We start from the raw sequence: 22463 nt of genomic DNA, 5'->3' as shown, positions 1-22463 counted from the left end.
GCGATGGTCACAGCCGAACAGCTAGGGCTCAGGGAGCCCTTACCACGCGCTGAGCATTGTTTAAAGCAGCTGATTTTCCCCAGCGTTTCTCACTCTCCTTTGATCACGAGACACAGAGCCTGTGTTCTCAAGAAAACGGCCGTCCGTGGATGGACGTAACCCAGACCGGGAAGGCAGTGCAGAGACCCCCGACGCAGGGTTTCTGCTGTCCCGTGGAGCCCACTGGTCCTCCCTCCCTCCCCTGCAGGGCCCTGGTCTGGGCTGGCGGGAGAGTGAGGAGGAAGTGGTGTGACCCCCAGACCAGCCAGGTGGGAGGTGCCGGCTGGGGTGCAGGTCCCTCCGAGACTGACCCGCAGACTGGCACCCAGAAAAGGCACTGCAGAGGTTCAGAAAAGAAGTTCACCTACTTCTGTGTTGCTCAGGGCTGGCCTGGATTTTTAATTGAAGCAAATTAAAACTTCCCAAAAATACTAGTCCACTTTCCTGGCAGCGTGCACAGCCCCCTTCCCCGTCCGAGGTTTTGCACCTCTGCGGACGAGAGCCCGCTCGCTCGGGTCCTGAGGAAGGCCTTGCCCCCCCCCCCCCCCCCCCAGGCCACGGCGGCCTTTCGTGAAGGCAGGGCCCCTTTACAAGCAATTTCCCAGAAGCCCCTTCAGGTCAGGGTCCAGATGGGGCCGCATGATCTCCAGCCATTTTCGGGCAATTTGCAAAGCGGTGTGAGGCTGGGGCTCCTTGAAAGAGGAGCTGCTTCTTCCATTTCTTTGTGCTGAAGGTCTCCGAGACTGTTTTTGTTCTAACCATTCAACGGTATCCTCTGCATCCTTTGTCCCGTGGGTGCTGTTTTGTGGGTGACCCAGAAGACAAAGGTGCTGGTGGTGTGTGCGGCCTTGCACCCTGCGCCCCTCTAGGACAAGTGCCAGGATGCACTTTCTCAGGCCCCGCCGCGCTCTGAGCAGATGGGACAGCTCCGCCACAGACACGTGTGAACAGGTGCCGGTCAGCAGGACTTGCCTCACACACCCCGGGCTGTCCCCCGAGACCGATTTGTCCGTCCGGGCTGGCTGTCCCCTCCGACAGGTGCTCGTTGGTTGCCTGCCTCTGGCCTTGGGCTTGCTGGCAGTGGCCGTGGAGGAAAAGGATTTGCTCCCCAAAACTGTGTGTAACAACAAGATGCTGTATTTTCCGTGGAAAAAAAAGGTGGGAGGGGATAACATACATATTCACGCTTGCTTCTGTTTGTGTAAATTCTAGAGCGATGGACAGAAAGGGGTGGTGGGGGGTGACCATGAAAACAAGGCAGGCGGGAATAGGGTGATCTGGAGTTGTTTTTACATGTTATCTAAAAGGTGTTAAAACTCACTGTATTATGATTCAAAATTATATTTAAAAATATCTGTCAGCCCCTAGGGCGTCAGTAGTAGTTAATACCAACTTGAGTGGCATTGACACTGATTCCTAAGATTTGGGGGGCAGGGCGCAAGCAGGTCAGCCTGAAGGACCCATCTCTCTGTCGCAGTGGGAGAGGGTTCCTCTTTGCTGATGAGTCATTCACTTCACGTGGAGTGAGAGAGAGGCCCTGCTGCCTCCCCCTTCGTCCAGATGCTGCCTGCAGTAGCTTCTGAGAACGCCCTGCCCAGACTGTGTGCTGCGGCTGGAAATTCAGCCACGGCTCTGCGTGTGTGACGCTCTGCTGGCTCCAGGTGCGTGCGGTGTTTGCATCCTCCCCCTGGAATCCAGTGGGGCCTGATGGCCATTCAGGAGAACCGCAGTGAATTTAGATGCAGACGATTCAGGATTATGCCTTCGTTTTGCAGCTCACTGTTTGACCACGAGTGAGTAACTTGCCCCTCCTGGTCCGTGGTGCCTGCATCCACCGTGAGGGCCCGAGGCTGGCTAATCAATAACTTGCCCAGTTCACAGAATGGTGGAGGGCGGTGATGTACATGGAAATGCTATGTGGACCTTGAAGCATTAAATAAATGCTGGCTTAAAAACCTGCCTGTTGCCCTGGCTGGTGGGGATCAGTGGGTTGAGCACCAGCCTGCAAACTGAAAGGTCACCGGTTTGATTCCCAGCTGAGACACGTGCTTGGGTTGTGGGCTAGGTCCCCAGCTGGGGGCGTGCGTGAGCCAGCTGATTGATGTTTCTCTCCCTCCCTTTCCCGCTCTCTAAAAATAAATAAAATCTTAAAAATAAAAAGGCTTGCCTGCTAGTTACTACAACCTGCTCTGTTGCCTGGAAGTGCCGTTTGCTCTCAGAAGAGGGAAAAGCTGCATTTTGCCGCCCACGTGTCAACAAGTGGCGGTTTCTCCACTGCGCCTCACATGCTGCCGGGAACGCGAGCAGGCCGTGGCGTGCTTTTCCTTGGCTCATCCTGTCATTTGATCATCTTGGACCGAGCGACTTCTCTGTCCTCCACAGAAACATTCTTCAGTTTATTAGTTACTATAATTACTTGTGCACTTGCCTTCCATTCCACAGATGCTCGCTGAGCTCTTAAAGTGTGCCAGGCTCAGTGTGAGAGGAACGGGGTGGGGGGTGGTGTGTAAGGACAAATCGGACAGACGTGCTCCTGCTTTCATGGAGCTTACGGTCCCTTTGAGGGAGAGGAGCGAGTCACCTTGGGGCTGGGCCGTGAAGGACACGGAAGGTTACAGTAGGCAGATCTCATGATGATGGCTGTTCTGGAGCACCGGCCCCGTGCTGGTCTTCGTACTAGTCATGGTACTGACGTGATCGTGCCCAATACAACCCTGGAGGAGAAGTGTGATCTCTCACAGGGGAGGAAGCTGAACCTGGGCTTAAGAAAGGTGGTTCTCACCCAGGGGATGCGGCGTCTCTAACTCGGGCCCTTTCTGGTTTTCCCTGAAACTAGACTTTGTTGTGTAGTCCACACTGGTTGACCCTGTAGTCCTTTTCGGTCTGTCTCCCTGTGGTGCCAGGTTTCAGGGGTACCCCGGTCGACCAGAAAAACTGTCCAGATCCTCAGTGCCCAAGGATCGTGCAGATCTGTTCTCCTCCGTCATGGGGCCCTTCCCAGGCCCTTCCTTCTGCCCGGGATGCCCTCCTCTCCCACATGGCTCGAGCCCACCCCACATCACACAGCGATTCTTAGAGAACGTGTCCGTGACGGTGCCACCCGCATGTTCTCTGTGACTGGGATTTCCCGCCACGGCACTTGCCGCATTCTGTAGTTTGCTTGCTTGTTGCCTGCAAGCTCCCCAAGGGCCGGGACCGGGTCAGGCTTTCTCACGGATGCGTGTGCACCCGATGCCTGGTGTGCAGTGCACGAGCAGGTTTCCGTTCATGCTCTTGGGCGTGCATGAAATACTACTTTGCAACATTTTCAAAACAACCTTTTATTTGAACCCCTCATCCCGGGGGATTGTTGGCAGGACTCCCCCCACTCACTCCCTCTCTGATCCCCCCCTTCTCGGGGAAACCTCCTTTGCTTTGCTCACGGGGGATGGCAAAGGCTCGCTCCTTTGACCACTGTATCCACTCTTGCTAATGCTTTTTCTTTCCTCCTCTGCAAACCTCCCTCCCCGCTCCCCAAAACAGCACAATTCAAAGCAGGCTACTTGCTTGGGTGGGGTTGGGGGAGGAGAAAGGACATAGCCTCATATGTTAACATGCCACCCTAGTGCAGATAGATCTGTGCCTCTGGAGCTAAAAGGCGGGCTCTGCAGGGTGAGAGCCTCCAGGGACAGGTGGCGCTGACCTGAGATGGGTCCAAGGATACCGAGGGACACAAGGATTACGACAGGATTGACCACAGCGGAGTAACAACAACAGTAAATCATAAGAATGGCATTTATTGAGTGCTCAGTGCATGCCAAGCATCGAACTGGTATTTTATGTAGAGCGTCTCCAACTCCAGAGCCCGGGCTCCTTCCCAACGCCGTGTTACCTCTCGTAAAAATAAGGGCTCGCCGTGAGGCCGGTTAAGAGCGAACAACACCGGGCCCTTGCTCTCTGGAGAGGAGGGAGGAGGTGTTCTTGACACGAGGGTGTTCCAGGTCAGTCTAAGTGGCAGCCTGAGGCTACTGGAACCCACGTCTCACTCTCGTGCAGGAGCTCTCTGGCCTGCTACATCAGGGCTGCAAAGGTGCAGGCAGGCCCGTCGGCCAAGGAGCGTCAGACTCCACCCTGGGGGAGGTAAACGTGGTTCTGACCTCTCTGCCTTCTTCTGTGTCAACTGTGGCTTTGCATGGGTGGCATCTGGAGGACTCAGCACCCTTGTAAGTGCAAGTCAGCTCCCACTTCTTTCCTGCATGTGTGTTCATCGTGTTCCACATCGCCAGGTACCCGAGGGCTCCCCAGCCCTGTACTTGCGGATCTTCGATTTGTAGTAGTGAAGCTAGCCAGCACTGACTGAGCACTTACTGTGTGCCAGGCACTGTCCTGGTGCTTTTTACAGGGTGGAATGTACTTCACTCTCTCCACAACCCCGTTGTCACCCCCTCACGCAGATGGGGAAGGTGAGGCCCGGAAAGGTCATGCGGTTGTCGAGTGGCAGAGCCAGGCTGTGCACTCAGACGGCTTGGCTCCGGGCATCACGCTTAAATCCCCTCCCTCTGTGGCTCCTTGGCGGCAAAGGTGTCGTCTCTTTAAGAAACTCATCTGGGAAGCTTGCGGTGAGGATGTTCAAGTCGGACTGGGCAGTGGAGGGCGGTGCGACAGGGATGCTCTGTGCTTCTGCCTTTGCTGTCACCTTTCCTGTCACTGCTGAATATCTCCAGGCTCTGAGCTGGCAGCTGACAGGGCAGCCGCTCGCCCACACTCTCTCTCTCTCACACGCATACACATACACACACACACACACGCACACAGCGGCCATCCTTTGTGCACACAAGGAGCATTCTCGTCTCAGGGACGAAGACCCCACTGGGACCAGCAGTGCTGACACTGCAAACACTGATGTCTCATCAGAGGAGCTGGTCTGACACACCTGGCGGCTGGCGGCACCCCCACCCTGAAGGACAGATGAACTTGGGGGCCTAAGTTCATAGGATCTTTTCACGGGAGATTGCGTGTCGCCATCCCACAGGCTAGGAGATGCAGGAAAGGGCTTGCAAGGCGTGAGGCTGAAGCTGCTGACCGCAGGAGGCCTGGGGGAGTCCCCAGCTGGGAGGAGCATGGGGGGAGTCTGAGGGTCTCAGGAAGAGCGGGACCTGCGGCAGGGCCTCAGAGGACCAGCCGAGTGGTGTCCATGGGCAGTGGTGTCCCGGGCCCAGTTCATGAGGCCCCAGGCTGGCAAGACCCACCTCAGGCTGTCCTGGTGTTCAAGTTGCTGCTGTCTGAATTGATTGGGTAGGAGACGGACTGGGGCCATGTCCAGGTGTAGGAGGTAGACTGAAGACCAGAGCAAGTGGAGGCTCCACCCAAACAACCCTCAGGGTGGAGACTTGGAACCCAATTGCCTGGGGGAGGGAGAAAGGGTCAGGGTGTCGTATGGGAGTGCAAAGCCGCCACCACAAGGCCAGGGAAGGACCTGTTCCAGGCCTCCAGCCTCTGGCGGTGCTTGGCTCGGGGAAGCATAGCTGCAGTTATCACCCGGCGTTCTCCCTGAGTGCGTCTGTGTCCGAACTCTCCTTTTTATAAGGGCACCAGTCACACTGGCCAAAGAGCCACCCTGTCCCAGCCTGCCCTTATTTTAACGTCTGTCAACTCTGCTATTTCCAAATAAGGTCACGTTCGGAGGTACTCGGGATAAAAGGGCTTCAACATACGAGTTTTGGGGGATCGCACTTCAACCGATAACAGATGGGTCTCACATCCTGAGACCTGGGGCACAGTTCGCGTGCTCTGCTCGCGCCCAGCTGGCTCCCGCACTGCTGCCTTGTTTCACCCTCTCAAGACCCTGTGACACGAGGTGGTCAAGCACCCTGTCAGTGAGGGGGGTAGTGGCTCAGGCGGTCACCTATACACCAGTGATGCCCTGGTGGCCACCTGCTTCCCAGCTGTGCCCACAGTCGGTTAACAAGCCTCCACTGCACGGACCTCCGCTGCGGGAAGGCTGAGACGAGCCTGAGAGGGCCTGGCACCCCGCTGCTGCCCAGAGCAGAAGTGGGTGCTGGACAGACTCTCGCCATCTGTCCCCTCTGCCCCTTGTGTGGCTCTGAATGGAGAACAATCTTCTTTTGGGCTGGGCTGGGAACCACATGAAGGCCGGGGTTGGAGACGGCAGATTACACGTTCAAGGCCACAGGGTTGAACTTGACCCCTCATGGAGCTCCATCGGGGCTAGCACCCTTCCCGCTCCTCCCAGGGGCTGGTTTCCTCTCCTGGGCCTGGCCAGTTCCACCTTCCCCTGCCCATCAGCTCCATCTCCCGCTCTCCCCTGACCTCCTTGTATGTCCTCCTAAGGACTCAGGGATGTCTTCACACATGTGGTTGTGGGGTTAATGCACATGGCCTTGTGCTCGGTTTCAGTGAGACCCCCCCCAAAGGGTCAAACCCATTAGTTTGGTCCGAAGACCTTTGCCCTTGGAAAAGGAGATGTAACCTCAGGGAGTGGGGGACCAGGGAGAGAGGAATGGAAACAGCCACAGAACCTCAGAGCCCCCTGAAACTTTGGAACACTCCTATTCCAGGCCCTGTTGGCTACAGGTGGGGGAACAGAGGCCAAGGTCAAATACTGGGTGGTGCGGTGGTGGCAGAAGCCCAGCATTTGGGGCTATGCTGGGACTGAAGGGAGAGCTGGCGGGTGCTTCCCCATGCTGTGAACTCAGGTCGGAGGGGCTTCTGTTTGTAGAGGGGTCGCCCCCGCGCCCCTTGAGGGGAGGGAGGCTAAAAGCAAGAAGAGGGAGGGATCTGCTCCAGCGAAGTGTGGGACGTCCAGAGAAAGGGCTGGTGGGGTGCTGCGGAGGCCGCGCGTGGGGGCCGTGCGTGGGGCCGGGTGGGCCGGGGCGAGGTGAGTCACCGCACGCCCGCTCCCATTGTGCTTGCTGCCCGGCGGCGGCGGCAGCGGCGGCGGCGCGGAGCTGCGGAGTGGAGCGCGAGGAGGTGGAGCCGCGAGCTGCGGACTCCGGCGCCTGCGTCCGCCAGGCCGGCTCGGCTTCCCTCCGCCGCGGGCGCCCCCCAGCTGCTCGGGGCCCTACCCGGCGACAGGCTTCGGAGCGAGAGTCGGAGGGAGATGGGGCACAGAGGCCGGCCCGGGCGCCGCAAGTCCCGGAGCCCCGAGGTACCGCAGGGCAGGGTGGGGCGGGGCGCGGCGGGCTGGGGCCGGGGCCGGGCCCCAGGGCGCCCGGGTGTGGCCGGGCCTTGGTTGGGCGCTTGGGCGGGCGGGGGATAGGGCTCCAGAGAGGGGAGCGGAGGGCTTTGCGAGGATCCAGACCCTCCCTTCCTCCCCCAGTACCCCCCACTAGGTCCCCGCAGCGCCCCCTTCGTCTCGCCCGGGTCACGGGTCCCTCAGTGAGCGAGAACCTCCCAAGCCGCCTCACTGGTCATGGCCAACGGAGTGACCCCGCCGCCCGGGGGCGCCTCCCCCTTACCCCAGGTGACTGACGAGTGGGGATGGGGAATGAGGAGGGGGGGAGATCCCAAACAGGATTGGGGTGTCCTCTGGCTGACCCTGGGACCCCCAAGCTCCAAGATGGAGCTGGGCTAGGCGGTATGGAGAAAGAGGGGTCTTGTGGTATTTTTCAGTTCCGTTGTCCCGTCTTCCCAAGCCTGGGGAGCTGACCCCAGCCTGAGGCCCTGGAAGAACGGGGGTTGTGGAAGATGGAGCCCGCTGGTCTCCCCTGCTTCCCCCCAGGGCTTGGCATTGGGGTGGGTGTGGGGCGTTCAGGGGTCCTTAGGAGAGCTGTCTGAGCCTGCAGGTCCGGGTGCCCTTGGAGGAGCCCCCTCTGAGCCCTGACATGGAGGAGGAGGACGATGACTTGGGCAAGACCTTGGCTGTGAGCAGGTTTGGGGACCTCATCAGCAAGCCCCCGGCCTGGGACCCTGAGAAGCCCAGCCGCAACTACAGCGAGCGGGACTTCGAGTGTGGGTAGTCTGGGGACCCCTGGCGCGGCCACCCTCACCACCATCACCTTCATTGCCACCATCACCGCGCTCACCACTGGCTGGGTCACCCAGTGTCATCTTGTGCTGGACGCTGTGCTGGATGTTGCGTGGGGCCACCATGCCATGTTAAGTCATCCTGCCTCCCTCGCCCATCGCAGGGGGGACATAGGGACCTGGGCCCCAGGCCTCGCTCCGTGCGTGACCTTCACCTTCCCCAAGGCTGCCGTGCCCCTGGCCCGCCTCTCTCTGCCTCCTTGTCTCCCCTCCTGAGCAATCTGACCCGACTTTGCTGTGTCATGTCTTCCCATTCCCACCACCCGTCTTTCATGAACCCCCTTTGCATCATTCCCGTCCCCCCACTCTACCAGGCCATGTACACATGTGTTAGGGGGAGCCTGGCTCTGGAGGAAGGGCTAGGGCGCCCTTGTTGGAGGCCTTGAGCTAGAATAAGGTGTGTGTCCCTAGGGTGGTGAGGGGTCCCCATCTGCTGTGGGGGCCCCAACTGACCCTCCTGTACCCCCAGTTCACCGGCACACATCCCACCACACTCACCATCCGCTCTCGGTGCACCTGCCTCCACCCCACAAGCTGCGGCGACTGCCCCCCGCCTCTGCCCGGAAGACCAGGAGGAAGAAGAAGGAGAGGACCTCCGTGGCCCCCTCCGAGGGGACCCCTCCCATCCAGGAGGAGGGGGGAATGGGGATGGAGGAGGAAGAGGAGGAGGAGGAGGAAGAGGAAGAGGCAGGGGAATCTGAGGCAGAGCCTGTGGAGCCCCCACCCTCAGGGTCCCCCCAGAAAGCCAAGGTAGGTGTGTCTGCCCCCGAGGGCAGGCTGGCTGTTCAGTGAGGGCGGGTGGCTGGGTTGGGGCAGGAGCCCAGGACACATCTGGTCTGTCCGCAGTTCTCCATTGGAAGTGACGAGGATGACAGTCCCGGCCCCTCTGGAAGGGCTGCCTTCACCAAGCCCCTGTCTTCAGGGGCTCCTCGCTCCGACAAGAGTCCCCAGCACTCGGTCAGGTACTGGCCTCCAGCCCAGCTCAGAGGAGGTCCCGGGCTTCTGCCTGATCCCGGAGAACGTGTCCTCCTTTGACCCCAGAGAAGGGGAGAGGAGAGGCGAGGAGAGGCGAGGAGAGGGGGCAGAGGAGGTGGGGAGCGGCGGCCCTCTCTGTCCACATGATTGGCAAGGAGGAATCAGAGGGCCAAGAGGGGAAGACTCCTCCAGGAGAGAGGGTGTCGGAGTGAAGAGGAGGGTGGAGATGGAGAGGAAGGGGGTCCAGTTCGACGGGGGCAGGAGGGTGGCGGTGGGCTCTCTCCTCTTCCCCGGGAGGAAGGGGCCTTGCCCTGAGCTGGAGGCAGAGGAGCTCCCTAACCTGGTCCATCTCCACCGTGGCTTCCTGTCAAGTCCAAGGCTGTCTGTTGCCTCCTCAGCTCCCTCAGCTCCCTCAGCCCCCGGGCCTGGACCTCCCGAGTCGCTGGGGAGAAGAGCCGGCCTTGGAGCCCATCGGCCAGCTATGACCTTCGGGAGCGGCTCTGCCCAGGCAGTGCCCTGGGCAGCCTGGGAGGCCCGGAGCAGCAGGTGCCCACTGACGAGGCGGAGGCCCAGATGTTGGGCTCCGCGGACCTGGATGACATGAAAAGTGAGTGACACCCTGGGGCAGCCCCCGTGGCCCACTCCCGGGAGCACCGAGCCTGTGAGGGACCTTGGAGAGGCTCTGTGCTCTCCCCAGCCCAGGGCTGAGCCACCCTCTGCAGTATCCCTGCCTGCTAGAATGTGGCTAGTGATGGGGAGCTCACTACCTCTCAGCTCTGGTTTCCAGGGCTGAGATTTTCCTTCACGACACCTCTGCCCTTCTGTCCTGATTCTGTCCCCTGAGCCACCCCTGGAATAAGGGAGCCCCCCTTCCACCTGATGTTTGGAGATACCATTATATCTCCATCGTCTTCTTGGGGCGGACTCTTTTCAAACCAGCCCCCTGAGTCCGGGCCACCGTGCCGGGCCCTGCCTCTCCCTGTGTCGGCGGAGCCTGCCCCCTCCCTCCTGACCCACCACTCTGGGCCGGCCCTGGCTGTGATCTCGGCACATTCTTTCCATCTTATCAGGCCCTGGTTTCTGTGCCACCTGTCATCGCCCGTGGGGCTCTGTGCCCAGGCCAGAGGCATCACCGACCCCGCCTCCCTCCCCCCTTGAACCAGTGTGTGGGCGGGGGTGGGAAGGAGGGCTTGAGCTCAATACGTCATGGAAAGTTGCCAGGGCCTGAGGACAGGGACAGGAACAATCCGATGGCGGCAGCAGTGGTGGTGGCAGGATGGGGGGGGGTCGGGGGAGGGTGTGTTTACAGATCCTGGGGGAGGGCTGGCAGCAGCCGGGAGCCGTCCTGGGGACTCGGGGAATCGGGGTTGAGAGGCCCAGCCACCCCCAGCTCTGGCTGGACAAGGGCCCCTTCCCTGTCCAGGCTGCCGTCTCTTAGGAGAGCTGGGGCTCTGGGAGGGAGCAGGGGCTGGGGCCCTGGCTGCCGTCCGGGAATGACGAGCCCGCCGGAGGAGGTCACCATGGCCGATGGGGCCCTGAGCCCTGGGCCCCCCCCGGATGCTGAGGGTGAGGGCCAGGGCCCGGGGAGGGCTCCAGCTCTCGGCCTTCGAGACTCACTGGCCTCAGAGGACTTAGAGATGTTTGTGCTGGCCCTTGAATACTGTGACCTGTGGGAGTCCGCCAGGGACCCGCTGAGCCCCATGGCAGGGGAACCAGCGGGTGAGTAAAGGGGCTGATGGCCTTTCCCCAGCTGCTGGCCGAGCAGGAGCAGGCAGGGAGGTGGGCAGGGAGGAGCTGCCTGCATTAGCCTGTACCTGTGGGGTGGGACATGGGTGCTGAGAGAGGGCTCAGGGATAGTGCTGGGGGCCTGGTGACTTGCCGTGGGTCATGACACTCCAGAGTGAGAGGCAATGGCCGTGGCCGGGGTTGTGGGCCGAGTTGGGGTCTGCCTTTTTACTGTGGCTTGGCTAGTGGTTCCCTGTGTGATTGTGAGCTAGTCCTTCCCTCCTCCCTGGGCCTCAGTTTCCTTATCTGTGAAACAGCCACATCGGGGGAGGAGGCAGTCTATTGGTGTAGCCCCTGGGTCACTGTGGACTGGCTGGGCAGAGCGGGGTGCTGGAGGGCCTGGCCATGACCCAGAGACCCCGACATAGACCCCTGGGACTGCCAAGCCCACCTCCTCTGCAGGTCACAGGCTGGAGGACAACCCTGGCATGAGGCGGCACTTAGTGAAGAAGCCGTCTCGAACGCAGGCCGTGAGGGGCAGCCCCGGTGGCCTGGCCCCCATCCTGCGCAAGAAGAAGAAGAAGAAGCAGCTGGACCGGAAGTCTCATGAGGTGCAGGCCCCCGGGGGAGGCGGGGTGGTGGCTCCTCTCACCTCTGCTCCCCAGAGCCTCCTTTTCCCTTCCTTTCCACCTTGCCCGGTCTCCACGGCCCACCTGGCCCTCCCCCTTGGTGCCCACCCCAGGTGTTTGTGGAGCTGAATGAGTTGATGCTGGACCGCAGTGGCCAGGAGCCCCACTGGCGGGAGACGGCGCGCTGGATCAAGTTCGAGGAGGACGTGGAGGAAGAGACGGAGCGCTGGGGGAAGCCGCACGTGGCCTCGCTCTCCTTCCGCAGCCTCCTGGAGCTCCGGAGGACCATCGCCCACGGTAGGGGCCCTGTGGGCCTGGCCCTGGGGCTGCACACCCTCTGCCCAGACTGCCGAGCCCGTGCCAGGCTGCCCGGCTCCCGGGGACTACTCCCTGGAGTCCTGGGGCCCAGACGAGGTCTGGCTGCTGCCTGGGGGACGTGGAATCCGGCTGCCTGCCCAGCAGTGAGCTCTGAGGGGCAGGGCTGTGCCCCGGGACCTGGCCCTGAACCCGGGGCACAGGAGACGGCAGGTAGTCCGTGTGGCTGAAACCAACAGATGCCTCCCTTCCCGGGGTGGAGAGAGGCCACGCCCTCGTTCCTTGCTGTGCTTTTCACAACCTGGCTGGGCTGGGGCCACGTGGGGTTGCGTGTCTGCCTGGGTGCATGTTGGTCTGCCTGGGCGAGCATGGCAGCTGGGGGCTGGTTTTTTTTCCTATCTGATGGGACCCTGTCCCCTCCTCTGACTGTGCCCCTAGGAGCTGCCCTCCTGGACCTGGAGCAGACCACTCTGCCAGGCATCGCACACCTCATGGTGGAGACCATGATTGTGTCTGACCAGATCCGGCCGGAGGATAGGGCCAGCGTCCTGCGCACCCTCCTGCTGAAGCACAGGTGCCCGGGCGGGGTGCCCAGCGGGGGCGGGGGGGGTGGGTCTCCTGGTTCACCTGTCCCTCCAGGAGCACAGACTTTCCTGTGTGACTTTGCAGCCTCTGCTTGAGTACCCCACGTGACGGGGAGCTCATTCCTGACTCCCCTTTGGACCGCACCAACCATTAGAAAGTTCTTTCTTCCCCTGAGGCCGAGGGGTAGAGGCCCTGACCCTCCGTGTCTCACTTCCTCACGACCTCAGTCCACCGAGGGCCTCTCCTCCTAACCTGCCTCTTCACCTTTGCCCTTTCCGCAGCCACCCCAACGATGACAAGGACGGTGGCTTCTTTCCCCGAAACATGTCCAGCTCCAGCATGAACTCGATCCTGGGGAACCACCACCCCACTCCCAGTCACGGCCCCGACGGCGCAGTGCCTACCATGGCCGATAGCCTGGGGGAGCCGGCTGTACTCTGGTCTCACGACTCCGATGCCAAGGAGGTCAGTTGCCTTTTTCTGACCTGAGGTGGGCGTGGGGTGGGAGGGCTTCCAGTTTCAGCGGAGGCCACTGATGCTTCCTGGAGGGGGTCGGGAAGGTGGGAGGCCTGGCCCCGTACTAGGCCTGTGGGGGCATCTTCAGGGGATGTGCAAGGGCCCTGAGTCTGGAGCAACAGAGGGGACTAAGTGGGAGGAGGTAGCAGGCCCAGGGGAGCCATTGAAACAAGATAAGTCCGAGGTGGTTGTGGGGGGGCTCGGGGAAGGGGCTCCCTCCTGACGTGGGGCCCATCACCAGCTGTCCCTGCCTTGACGGGGGCGGGGGAAAGCAGGGCCTGGACCCAGGGGTGGGAGGGCAGAGTCCAGGGCTGAGTCCAGGGCTGAGTCCAGGGCTGGGGCGAGGGAAGCGAGGGCCTGCCACGGCCTCCGGTCTGGGTCCCAGCCCTATTCCAGTTCTGCGTCCTCAGAAGCCCCTCCACCTGTCCGGGGGAGACGGCTACCGGGGGAAAAGCCTGAAGCTGCTGGAGAAGATCCCCGAAGATGCCGAGGCTACTGTGGTGCTCGTGGGTAAGGATGGGTGGGCGCCCGGGGGGGGGGGGGGCAGGGGCACGGGGGTCTCCGCAGCCTCCGCTGGGGTCTGCTGGTCTTGAGCTCGGGCCTGCAAGGCTGCCTCTTCCTCCCTGCCCCCTGCACAACCCCCCCCCCCCCCCCCCCCCCCCCCCCGGTCCTCTGCCTGCTTCCCTGCCCCCTGTCGGCTCTCTGGGGCAGCTGCTAATCCACGCAGTGCCTTTGTGAGAATCAGAAACCAGCACCCCTTCCCGACGACCCTTCACTTCCGTCTGTTGATCGTTGTGGTAGGCACACGAACGTATAAATGGGGAGAACAGGTCTCCTTTCGGATGGGGTGTCTTTGTGCAGAGCGCACCCTGCCCCGCTGTTTGTATGTTTGTACGCGCTGGCTAAGACTTCCCCTCTGGGGGCCCCCTCCCCTCCGGGCCGCTCCCCTGCGCCCAGCACCCTGTGCCTTGCTCTCCCCCAGGCTGTGTGCCCTTCTTGGAGCAGCCAGCGGCGGCCTTTGTGCGGCTGCACGAGGCCGTACTCCTGGAGTCCGTGCTCGAGGTCCCCGTGCCGGTTCGCTTCCTCTTCGTGATGCTGGGGCCCAGCCACACCACCACCGACTACCACGAGCTCGGGCGCTCCATCGCCACCCTCATGTCTGATAAGGTTGGTCCTGCAGCCCCTGGGCCGGGCGCTTGAGGCTTGCCCCCCCCCCCCCGGGGTCCCCCTCACTCCCTGTCTCTCTCACTGTGCCCAGGGCGCCCATGGGTGCCAGGCTGCTGGAGGCCCTCCTGGGTGGAGGCAGTGCTTTGGGGTGCGGGGAGGCTGGGGCTGTGGGGGAGGGAGGTGGCAGCAGGGGAGACGCAGCCCGGACCTCCAGGATTTGGGTGTGATGTGAGACTCGAACCGGCTGATGCGCGGGTCTCTGCTGTGGCTTCTCCTGGGCTCGGACAGGAGTGTGCTGTTTGGAACACGGGGACCGGCACAGACAACGCCCCTGGTTTATTATGCAATCATAAGCCAGTACTTCTGTAACGTAACACTATCCCACCCAGGCACAGCACATGACATTTTAGGTGAGATGTTCAAATGAAAACCTTAAGATGATTACACCCACGGTGTTACCCCACCAACCACACTCAAGCAGGCGTTACTTCTGCCGGACCCTGTGCTCGCCAGCCAGCAGGAGGTGGCTGCTCTCCGTTCCGCGAGGCCCTTGGAGGCCTCTGCGCGGCCGGGGCTGAGCCCTGCCGTGGTGGTGTTGTGGGAAAGTCTGGGGGCTCCCGGGGGAATAGAGGGCAGGCGCTCGGAGGAGCAGTGCTCAGGCTGTAGCTGCCAGCCCACAAGGAGGGCCCCTGAGTCAGGATTTTGACATTGGACTTGACCTGTGTGTGTGTGTGGCTGAAGGTCCTCACACCCCCTTCCCAGAAGCCCCCTCTCCGGGGCTCCCTGGGTGGGCTCAGCCCCTGCTTCCCCGCCCCCAGCTGTTTCACGAGGCGGCCTACCAGGCCGACGACCGGCAGGACCTCCTGAGCGCCATCAGCGAGTTCCTGGACGGCAGCATCGTGATCCCGCCGTCCGAGGTGGAGGGCCGCCGTGAGCTGCTGCACTCCGTGGCTGCCTACCAGCGTGAGCTGCTGAAGAAGCGGATGAGCTCCCTGGGAGGCTACGTGGCCCCTGGGAAAGGTTAGACCCTTTGGGGCCCAGAGCCATGCCCCCACCCCCGCCCCCACCCCCGCCCGGCTCCCGGACACAGCTCCTGAGGCCATGACTTCAGCCCCATCTGGGCTCCCAGAGTTCTGTGTCCGGTCCCTGACCCTACGTCCCTGACCCCAGACCCCTGCCCCCTGGGCCTGGCTGGGGAGGATCGGGGCCTCCAAGTGGGAGAAGGTGGTCTGTGTTGCAGCAGCCCCTTGTTTCCCAGAGCTGTCGGTGGAACTGGGGGGCCCCGAGGTGATCCCTGAAGACGACCCCCTGCGACGGACTGGCGTGGTGTTTGGGGGGCTCATCCGGGACGTGATGCGCCGGTACCCGCACTACCCCAGTGACCTGCGGGATGCCCTGCACTCCCAGTGCGTGGCCGCTGTGCTCTTTATCTACTTCGCTGCCCTCAGCCCTGCCATCACCTTCGGGGGGCTGCTAGGTGAGGGGAGGGGCCGAGAGGTCAAGGGCTCGGTGTCACCTGCAGGCTCCTGGGTCCGGGTGTCCCAGAGCTCGCTTTACGGGCTTATGGGTGCGAGGGGATATAGTGTCCAGTGTGACCGCCCTGAGCTGCTGGGGCAGGGGAGTCCAGGGTCACTTTTGGGGGCTGTCGAGTGAGAAGAGGTGGAGGATGCCATGGTCACCTTGGTGGGGGGCAGGGGTGAGGGCCCTGTGCACTGCTCTGGGGGACTGCTCCCTTCTGGGTCCCCGGGTTAGGGTAGGCTAGGTGAGGAAGAGAGGCCAGGTAGAAGCCAGGCCAGGGCCCTGCCGCTTGCTGACCCCTGCCTTCCCCAGGGGAGAAGACCGAAGGGCTGATGGGCGTGTCCGAGCTGATCGTGTCCACGGCTGTGCTGGGCATCCTCTTCTCCCTGCTGGGGGCCCAGCCGCTGCTGGTGGTTGGCTTCTCAGGGCCACTGCTGGTCTTTGAAGAAGCCTTCTTCAAGGTGACAGCCCTGCCCTGCTCCTCCCCAGGGACCACCCGCCCCTCCCCTGTGTCTCCCCCTCCTTTCCCAGTCCAGGTCCCTGCTGTCTCCTGCACTCCCCCTTGGAGTTGACATTCCCTCCCCTCCCACCCCATGGGGCCCCGATGTCGAGGGCAGACTGCTGTGGGTGACCGCCCCACCCTCCTGGCTGCCAGTTCTGCCAGTCCCAGGACCTGGAGTACCTCACCGGCCGGGTGTGGGTCGGCCTCTGGCTGGTGGTCTTCGTCGTTGCTCTGGTGGCCGCGGAGGGCAGCTTCCTGGTCCGCTACATCTCGCCTTTCACCCAGGAGATCTTCGCCTTCCTCATCTCTCTCATTTTCATCTACGAGACCTTCTACAAGATCTACCAGGTGGAGGTCCAGAGAGGTCTTGGGGGCAGGGCAGGTGTAGATGCAGGTGGGCAGCACCCTGGGGAGAAGAGCATGGGAGGGGGCAGCATGGACGGAGCCTTAGAGGCGGAGGGCCCAAAGAGGGGGGCTCTGTTGGATACGGGGGTGGGGGGCGGGGACAGCTGGGTTAGATGTGAGCTGCAGGGGAAGGAGTCAGACCCGCAGGTGTTGGTCAGAACTCCAGGGTTCATCTGCATAAGCACGTGAAGACGTGGTCAGTGTCAGCACCGTGGGGCTGCGGGCCTCGGTCCCCTTTTGTAGAGGGGTGTGAGTGTTGGAGCTGGGTGTCCTCTGTATTACTGTTGCCTGGTCAGTCGGCGAGGGGTCAGCCTTCTCTCTTGCAGGTGTACTGATGGTGACGAAACCAGGCTCACCTGCCCAGGTGAGCACTAAGACACCCCTGTAACCCACCCAGGTGTTCATGGAGCACCCACTGCTGCCATTCTACCCCCCTGAGGGGGTGCCGGAGGCTGAGATGGACCTGAACGGGAGTGCTCTGCCACCCACCGAGGGGCTGCCGGGCCCGAGGAACCAGCCCAACACAGCCCTGCTGTCGCTCATCCTCATGCTCGGGACCTTCTTCATCGCCTTCTTCCTGCGCAAGTTCAGGAACAGCCGCTTCCTGGGAGGCAAGGTGTGTGGCTGGCAGGAGTGTGGGACTTCCTCGGTTCCCACTGCCACTGCGGGGCTCTGCTCCAGAGAGGGGCCGTCCCTTCTCCCGGCCGACGCATGGACCTCAAAGCAGTCTGAGCAGCCCCATCCCCGTCAGAAGCCTCGAGAAGTCTAATCCGAAGAGGAATGCCAGCCTGAGCTGGCTGGCACCCATGGGGTTCGAAGGGACAGGTTGGGGAACTTCCTGAACCAGCTCAGGCCCAAGAGAACTCGGGGGTAATGAGTCCCTGTTGGTCTCCTGACCCTCGCCCCTGCCTCTGCTCCCCTTCTCCTAAGGCCCGCCGCATCATCGGGGACTTCGGCATCCCCATCTCCATCCTGGTCATGGTCCTGGTGAACTCTTCCATCACAGACACCTACATGCAGGTGAGCAAGCCCCGGCCCCCTCTGCTGGCTGGTTCTCGCCCCGGGGCCTCGAGAGGCAGGCTGTGACACGCCCCCACTGCAGCCCCAGCAGCCGAGACCAGGGCTGGAGCCCAGCTTTCCTAGTGGAGTGGCAGTGACCTCCTGGGGCTGCGCTGGCATGGACGGGCTGGGGGTTTCAGAAGCAGGCGTGTGGTCCCGCCGAGCAGGCCACCCAGGGGGTCTGAGGCTGTGTGTGACCCCTTAGGCAAGAGTCCTGGAGGAGCGGGTACGGGGCTGGGGGCAGCACGGCAGGTGCCCCCACAGTGGGTTTCCCGGCAGTTCTGGGGATCTGGGAGAAGGTGTGCCGCGTCTCTGCCCTACACCACAGCCTTAAAGGGACAGCGGCTTCAAGGGAGGCTGCAGAACTGATTCCCCCCCAAACCTGTTCACATCCCAATTCCCTGGAGCCCTGGTGCTGGGGACACACAGCTTGGCGGCAGCAGCTGCTGCACGGGCTCCTAGCATGGGGGGCGGGGTCTTTGAACCCTGCCTTCCTTCCGGCCACGCAGAAGCTGACAGTGCCCACGGGGCTCTCGGTGACCTCCCCGAACAAGCGCACGTGGTTCATCCCGCCCCTGGGCAGTGCCCGACCGTTCCCGTCCTGGATGATGGTGGCAGCTGCTGTGCCCGCCCTCCTGGTCCTCATCCTGATCTTCATGGAGACCCAGATCACCGCGTGAGAGGGCTGGGGGACCCCGGGCGACGAGCGGAGAGTGGCGGGGCTGGCGGCAAGGGGGACAGTCTCCCCGGGGTGCTTTGGCATGGGTCACGGGCAGGGTGGGTGGCACGCGACAGTCCTCAGAACACTCGGGCGGTCCGTCCTGTCGCCCAGCGATGCTCACATTCTCTCGTTTTGGTCGAACCACGATAACGTAGTGAGACCTGGCATCCGGCTGTTGTGGCATTTCAGACATCCACAGTGTAGGAATTTGGCTCAGATTTGCTTACATGTGAGAACTTTAATTTGGGAACTTGAGAGAGGAAGCTGGCAGGTCCCGGGCAGAGCTCTTCTCCGCCTGTGCTCCCCGCCGGCCCCGGGCATGCTGTGCGAGCCAGGCAGGCTGCCGGGCCCCACGCGCCCCCACCTCGAGCTCCCTCTCCCCGTAGGCTCATTGTCAGCCAGAAGGCTCGGAGGCTGCGCAAAGGCTCCGGCTTCCACCTGGACCTGCTCCTGATTGGCTCCCTGGGGGGGCTCTGCGGGCTGTTTGGGTTGCCCTGGCTCAGCGCCACCACCGTCCGCTCGGTCACCCACGTCAATGCCCTGACCGTCATGCGCACCGCCATCGCGCCCGGAGACAAGCCCCAGATCCAGGAGGTGCGGGAGCAGAGGGTCACCGGCGTGCTCATCTCCTGCCTCGTGGGTGAGCGCGTCCATCTTGCAGGGCCCTGGCCCCCGCCCCACAGACTCGCCTTCTGGGACCCCCAAGGCCTAAAATCAACTTTCTGTTCCAGGCTTGGCCCAGGTCCCTCTGAATCTCCACGTGGGGCCCGCCCGGCCCCTGCCCTGTCCACCAGCCCTGCTCCTCCAGCTTCCATGAGCTCCCTTTTCCCAGATCCTCCCCCGGTTCTCTGTCCTGTCCTGCTCCATCTGCTCTTGTCAATGGTGATGAGGCCCGCCCGGCTCATCAGTTAGCTGGTCCACATCCCCTCCCCACTGGGCCTGTCTGTCCGCACAGGACTGTCCGAGGGGTCAGGTAGGTCTGTGTCACCTCCTGCAGGCCTGTCCATCGTCATGGGGGCCGTGCTGCGCCAGATCCCGTTAGCCGTGCTCTTCGGGATTTTCCTGTACATGGGAGTCACGTCGCTGTCTGGCATCCAGCTGTCCCGGCGTCTGTTGCTCATCCTCATGCCAGCAAAACACCATCCCGAGGAGCCCTATGTGACCAAGGTATAGCCCGGAAGCGTGGAGGTGAGGAGATGGGCGGCGGGGAGAGGGTCCGAGGCGTCCCTGGGCCAGCCCCGGACAGGGTGATGATGAAGATGAGTTGGGACTCGGGGAGCCCAGTCCCCAGAGGTGTGAGTGGCGGCGTGGTGAGACCTGATGCCTGTTCCCAGGTGAAGACGTGGCGGATGCACCTGTTCACCTGCATCCAGGTGGGATGCATCGCACTGCTCTGGGTGGTCAAGTCCACAGTGGCTTCGCTCGCCTTTCCCTTCGTGTTGCTGCTCACGGTGCCTCTGAGGCGTTGCCTTCTGCCCCGGCTTTTCCAGAACAGAGAGCTGCAGGCGGTACGGGGTTGAGCTAGGGGCAGCGTCAGGGTGGTTGGGGCCTGGAGTCAGGGAGCCCTGGGTTCCGGCCTCTGCTGCGCCGCCTGCTGGTTGTCTGACGGTCCACACGTCACCTGACCTTCTGAAATCTTACTTGCTCTGTGTAGTGGGGCAAGTGGGGTTGCTGTGAGACTCAGACACTAATCCGGGTAGAGCCCCGAGCGTGATGGGTCCGGTGTGAGTGAGCAGAGGCTGCTGCAGACGTCCGTGCAGGCTGCACGTCGAGCAGAAGCGCACAGCTGAGGGGCAGGTGTGGTGGGGCGGTGCTGAAACCCATCTGAGGTATATCGTTGTCATCTAGAGGAAGGGACGTCTCTCGGCAAATCACCCACCCAAACGTGGCCTGCAGAGGTTACCACAAGAGCTAGGGGTGGCCCCAAGAAAGCACTGGTCATGTGGTATCATTAGTCTTGTTACGAAGGCGCTGCCACTGCAGGTGGTGGGGAGGGTGAGGTTTTGGCCCAAGGGAAGTGCTTCAGTCTGGGGTGGCAGTGCCTTCAGACAGCGAGGCCTGGGAAGGTCTGGGAGCCGGGAGGGCTGCCGGCCAGGGGAGGAGCTGGGGAACGGCGGGGCTGCGTCGGCGTCCCTGCCCCTGCTGACCCTGTGCTCCTCCGGCAGCTGGACTCGGAAGACTCCGAACCAAACTTCGACGAGGATGGCCGGGACGAGTACAACGAGCTGCACATGCCTGTGTGATCCTCCGGCATGGTGCCCCTCGGAGGCCCCAGCCCCTTAGTGACTGATGCCCGGGCCCCATTGGAGCCCAGCTCCAGGGCCAGTGGGCCCCTCGTGACCCAAAGGCGTGCCTGGGACCGCAATGATGCCGCGGCCCTCAGGCCCTCGGGCCCTCGGACTGTGTCCGAGGCTCTGACCCTGTCTCGTCCAGGTCCTTTCTCAGACCAGACTGACACAGGCTTTGAGCTCATTATAACCACACCCCTTGTCTTGTGTCTGCCTCACTTGCTTGGTTCCTTGTCTGGTTTCTTAGGCCGTGTTTATCTATCTGGAATTGCAAGAATTCTATTTTCAGGGTCATCAGAACCCGAGGAGAGGGTGGAGGCAAGGACAGAACTCTTGGGGGAAAGGGAGAGTCAAGACCACAGAAGGTCAGAGCTAGGCCTTGTCACCCCCTGGAGCCCCTCAAGTGCAGCAGAGGAGCTGGGGGCTCGAGGACCGACTCAGGGTCTGGCTCAAGGTCGCATGCCTTTAATCCAGCCCTTGTTTAGGAGGGTGAGTGGGGGAGGGGAGAAGGAGGTGGTTGCTCACTTTAGCCTCCAGGGAACTCCCTGCTTGCCCAGTGGCTGTGGAACTGCAGAGGGGAATGTAAACGTTCATCTTCTCTTCCTGATGCTCGGCCTTCAGAAGAGCAGGGAAGGTAGCCCAATCCCCTAGACGCCAGGGTGGTGGTGGTGGATTTGGGATCCCTGGACCGTTTTGGATTCTCCAGGTTTAAAAGAGAGGCAGTTCTGGGATTCCTGAGGCCACTCCCTGTGCCACAGTCTGTTACGCTAGAAATAACCTGGGGGCCCTGCGGGTGTGAACTCAGAGCCCTTTGCGTCACAGTTGCTTGGCAACCGGCAGCGTGGTGGAGTCGCTTGTCTCTGCGTCGCCATCTGGTGGCCGCTCTCTCACACTGCAGACTGCTCCGTCAGGCAGGAGTTGCCCTGTTACCTGGTGAACCCGTTGTGGTCCAAGATCCCAGACGAGCGAGCACCTTCAGTTCCTCCTTGGGAGATGAGGGGGCGCGGGCAGAGACGTTCGTGGGGTTCCCCAGCCCGAGGCCAGGATCCCGCATCCCCATCAGCCCGTTCCGCTGGAGCCGGCCCTGCTTCTTCCTTATCCTCCTCCCAGCTTCCTTCCAGGTGTTCAGGCCAACAGCGGCGTCCTGGAGCTGGTCGGAAGGGACAGACTCCTGCGAGGCTGTTTGTTGTCTTCGTGAGGGAACGCCGTGCCCTTCCAGGGGTCTGGGATTGTCACTCAGGCTTAAGCATTTCATTCTAGTCGCCCTGGCTCCCCTGGTCCCTGGCCCTGTGACGGCTTCTAACTAAGAGCATCTGGCCTCTGACAGGCTCCCCTCGCCTAGGGGCCTAAGGGCAAAACCCCTTTTCCCTGAGATCGGCCAGGACCAGGTGGGGTTTCAGAGGAACTTTGCTAGGGAGCAAAGCAAAGGCAAACACAAAGAGCCTACAACGCACATGGGTACACAGCAGGACCCAAACATCGGTGGCAGGGGCCACGCTCAGAGGCACGGCCGAGTGGCTTTGCATGCAGGGCTTCGTGCCTTTCTCCAGCCCTATCTTAGGCTGCCTGGTTCCCCTGGGGGCCTCGGTGGGCCCCGGGCTCCCCTGTTTGTTCTGGGGAATGCCAAGACCTGCCCCCCCCCAGGAAGGAGACATTTCTTCCTGTGCCTCTGAGACCAAGAGACGTGCACCAGGAAGGCTTGGCTCTTTATTGGACACGGGTTGTGTCAGTCATCTCTGCTTGGCAAACAGCTGAGAACTGCGGGCGTTCCTCAACAGGAAAATAAGTAAGAAGGGGGAGGCTTTTGAAAGAGAGCATGAGCCTCCGTCAGGGTGGCCTCTATTATAACGAGGCCCTGAGGCCTCAGAACCATATGTGAAACATTTTCTGTGAAGGGTGGAACCAGGCATAACCTCTGTCTTGTGAATATCTCCCCAGTATGAAGTATGTGGATAAGGCCTGGGAGTCTGGAGCTTTGAAGGTCACCACCATTC

The 22463-nt window shown here is 62.0% G+C and overlaps 1 protein-coding gene across 4 annotated transcripts; it reads left to right on the top strand.

Annotated features, from left to right (window-relative positions):
* Positions 1-6977: 6977 nt before the first annotated feature.
* Positions 6978-20687, top strand: SLC4A3 (solute carrier family 4 member 3). Of its 4 annotated transcripts, none has more exons than XM_028510512.2 (23): positions 6978-7186; positions 7358-7501; positions 7824-7989; positions 8534-8814; positions 8911-9026; positions 9438-9646; positions 11227-11375; positions 11507-11690; positions 12147-12282; positions 12575-12758; positions 13220-13319; positions 13792-13976; positions 14795-14996; positions 15235-15453; positions 15807-15955; positions 16150-16344; positions 16799-17017; positions 17332-17421; positions 17970-18136; positions 18568-18821; positions 19179-19348; positions 19516-19689; positions 20347-20687. In XM_028510512.2, the coding sequence occupies exons 2-23, from the start codon at positions 7451-7453 to the stop codon at positions 20422-20424; spliced, it is 3678 nt and encodes a 1225-aa protein (XP_028366313.1). In that variant the 5' UTR covers positions 6978-7186; positions 7358-7450; the 3' UTR covers positions 20425-20687. The 4 variants fall into 4 exon arrangements, with proteins under 4 accessions (XP_028366313.1, XP_028366314.1, XP_035878693.1 ...); XM_028510513.2 differs by having other exon boundaries at positions 6993-7186; positions 9447-9646; XM_036022800.1 differs by lacking the exons at positions 6978-7186; positions 7358-7501 and having other exon boundaries at positions 7824-7901.
* Positions 20688-22463: the final 1776 nt, after the last annotated feature.

This window comes from Phyllostomus discolor, chromosome 4, assembly GCF_004126475.2.
Source record: "Phyllostomus discolor isolate MPI-MPIP mPhyDis1 chromosome 4, mPhyDis1.pri.v3, whole genome shotgun sequence".
Lineage (NCBI taxonomy): Eukaryota > Metazoa > Chordata > Mammalia > Chiroptera > Phyllostomidae > Phyllostomus > Phyllostomus discolor.
This window is presented reverse-complemented; position numbering and strand designations above follow the sequence as displayed.